At 48.6% G+C, this 2,500-nt stretch overlaps 1 protein-coding gene across 1 annotated transcript in view; it reads right to left on the reverse strand.

Annotated features, from left to right (window-relative positions):
* gli3 (GLI family zinc finger 3) overlaps positions 1–2,500 on the reverse strand; it is a gene marked incomplete at its 5' end in the record, with an annotated part of 32,363 nt that overhangs the window by 27,351 nt on the left and 2,512 nt on the right. Inside the window, one exon of the mRNA XM_030349701.1 lies at positions 875–1,030. Within this exon, the coding sequence (XP_030205561.1) occupies positions 875–1,030 (156 nt within the window). The remainder of the gene's footprint in view (positions 1–874; positions 1,031–2,500) is intronic.

The raw sequence follows: 2,500 nt of genomic DNA on the forward strand, positions 1-2,500 counted from the left end.
TATTTACTCTTAAATAACTCATTAGCATAAGTCCCGGCAGCGTGTAGGGCTGGGCCCACCGAATGTCGACAATAGCTCATTTAAATCATGTCAAACTGTGTGGTCAAAACTGTTGGTTTGGGCTATATTTAGAGACCATAATAGGTGTGTAAGCCACGCTGTCTGTGGGCGTTAAATGCCAAAGTTAGCGGTTTTAATCCCACTGGGGATTCATCCATATATACCGTAGGTACTCTGTGTTGGGGGGCTGTTTTGAACAAAAGCGTTTTGTGCGGTTCTAATGATGGAGTCCCGTATGCAAATGAGGGCGCACAGACCTACCGTTTCCTTCACAAGTTTGAAACCGACTTATCGGAATTGTGGACTTCAAAACTAAAATGTGTGTGTGCCTGTGTGTGTGGTATTAAAAAAAATAAAAAAGGGACAGGAAGAATGCTACAGAAGATTGAACCCAAGAGCCCTCAATGTGTGTGTCTGTGCATCTCATAACAAGTTTGGTTGTCAGAGCAACTATCTCAATGTTAAGACCAAGCGATAATAGGAGACCAGGATGTCTGCCAGTCTAACTTTTAAAACATGATCGAAGATGGCCACCCGGTTAACATGGAAGATATCAGTGAAAACTTCTACAAATTTAATTTAGATTCCTTTGTATGTCTGGTGTATGCGAAGAAATGTACTTTGACAAGGTTAACATTCAAGATCTGAGACACGATCCAAGATGGCCACCAAGCTAGCATTCAAGACTACATCCAATAAGTCTACCAAGCTAGCATTCAAGACTACATCCAATACGTCTACCAAGCTAGCATTCAAGACTAGATCCAAGATGGCCACCAGGTTAGCATTAAAGACGGGCTCCAGGCTGACTCACTCTCCATGGCCTGCAGGTACTCCATGTGCAGGGCCGTGTTCCCCGCCCCCGCGGCCGCCATGGAGGGCAGGAGGTCGGCCGCGTAGGGGCTCCGGTGGCCCGCCAGCAGCGCCATCTGGTGGTAGTACTCCGCCGTGGACAGACCTGCGTGAGGAGCTGTGGGGGAGTAGCAGGAGGAGCAGGGGGAGGAGGAGATTACAAGGAGCAAGGGAAAGCAGCGAAGCAGAGAGGGAGACAAGAGTCAAGATGGAGTATGTACATGGAGAGGGAGAGGGAAGAAGAAGAAGACAAATAAATAATTAGCTTGGTGGAGCAGACAGCACCTGCACTAGGTTTTCCAGAGCAGCTCTTCATTTACTTCAGATGCTAATCAGCACGGCGTTAATGAGCGCATTAGCTATACAATCAAGCCACGGGGAACAGGTGCAGCGGGCGGTTCACCTGAAGTGCAGGGCCCACATGGGACTAGCTTGCATGCTAACGCAGAGATCACACACAAGTACACACGCTATCTGTTAGCGCTCCGCTAATTTGTTTTTGGTTCCGTTTTGAAGCATTATTCCTTAAACAGCACTTTGTTTATCTTTCGTACGCCTGGGTTCTTCTTGTCAGTTTGGGGGGCCAGTATAGTGCACTGCAGTAGTCCATGGGGTGTTTGAATCCCAGCTGAAAGGTACTGTGTTCGATCCCCAGTGTCCACAGCCCAGTATGCAGGCATCCTAGAGCAGGATGCCACCTAACCCCTACCTGCCCCTTAATACCCTCTCTGAACCCACTGTAAGTGGCTCTGGATAAAGGGGTCTGGTATAGCCTCATGGGAAAAAGTAAAATAGTTTGGAACCTGTGAATGCGCATGTGCATGCGTGTGGTATGAGCGTATACACAGATGGCCATCTATGGGCATGCAGACGCGCAGGCAAAGCGACAGAGATGAGCGATATGGCAGTCTGCTGGGTCTGTCTCCTCAGCTCCTTCTTAGACTCTATGGAAATTTATGTTATTCTAAAACAAAGAAACTAAATCTGCCCAGATAGAAACAAAGGCTCCCACAACCCCCCACACATCTCTGTCTCTCTGTGTCTGTTTCTCTCTCTCTCTCCCTCCACCGCTTCCTCACTCCTCTCTTCCTCCCCATCTCTCTCTGTCTCACCCTTTCCCCCCCCCCCATCTCCATCCCCATCAGCCTCTCTGTCTCCCACTCTCCCCCCAATCTCTCCCCCATATCTCCCATCATCTTCCTCCCTCTCCATCGTTCTCTTGTTCTCTCACCCTCCATCGCTCTCTCTCTCTCTCTCTCTCTCTCTCTCTCTCTCTCTCCCTACCTCTCTCCCTCTCCCCCTTACCCCTCCCCCTACCAGTCCTCTCTAACTCCTTCCCCGTGTAGTTATAGAAATCTGTAAGTCCTCAGGAGCTCGGCGTTCCAAAATAAACATCCATCGGTGGGCTTCCGTATGCAAATGAGCGAGGAAAGGCGGGAAAGAATAGAACCCTAGCGCCGTGGTAAGGAATTGGATGCCGAATCCAGAATCTGTTTAGACCCGCAAAGTGATGTGGATTATTCACGTCTTTTCTTCCCTAATTTAAGAAAAAAAAGGGCAAAGAAAAGGAAATAAAGGCAAGCATACA

This window comes from Gadus morhua, chromosome 23 (assembly GCF_902167405.1).
Source record: "Gadus morhua chromosome 23, gadMor3.0, whole genome shotgun sequence".
NCBI classification, from domain to species: domain Eukaryota; kingdom Metazoa; phylum Chordata; class Actinopteri; order Gadiformes; family Gadidae; genus Gadus; species Gadus morhua.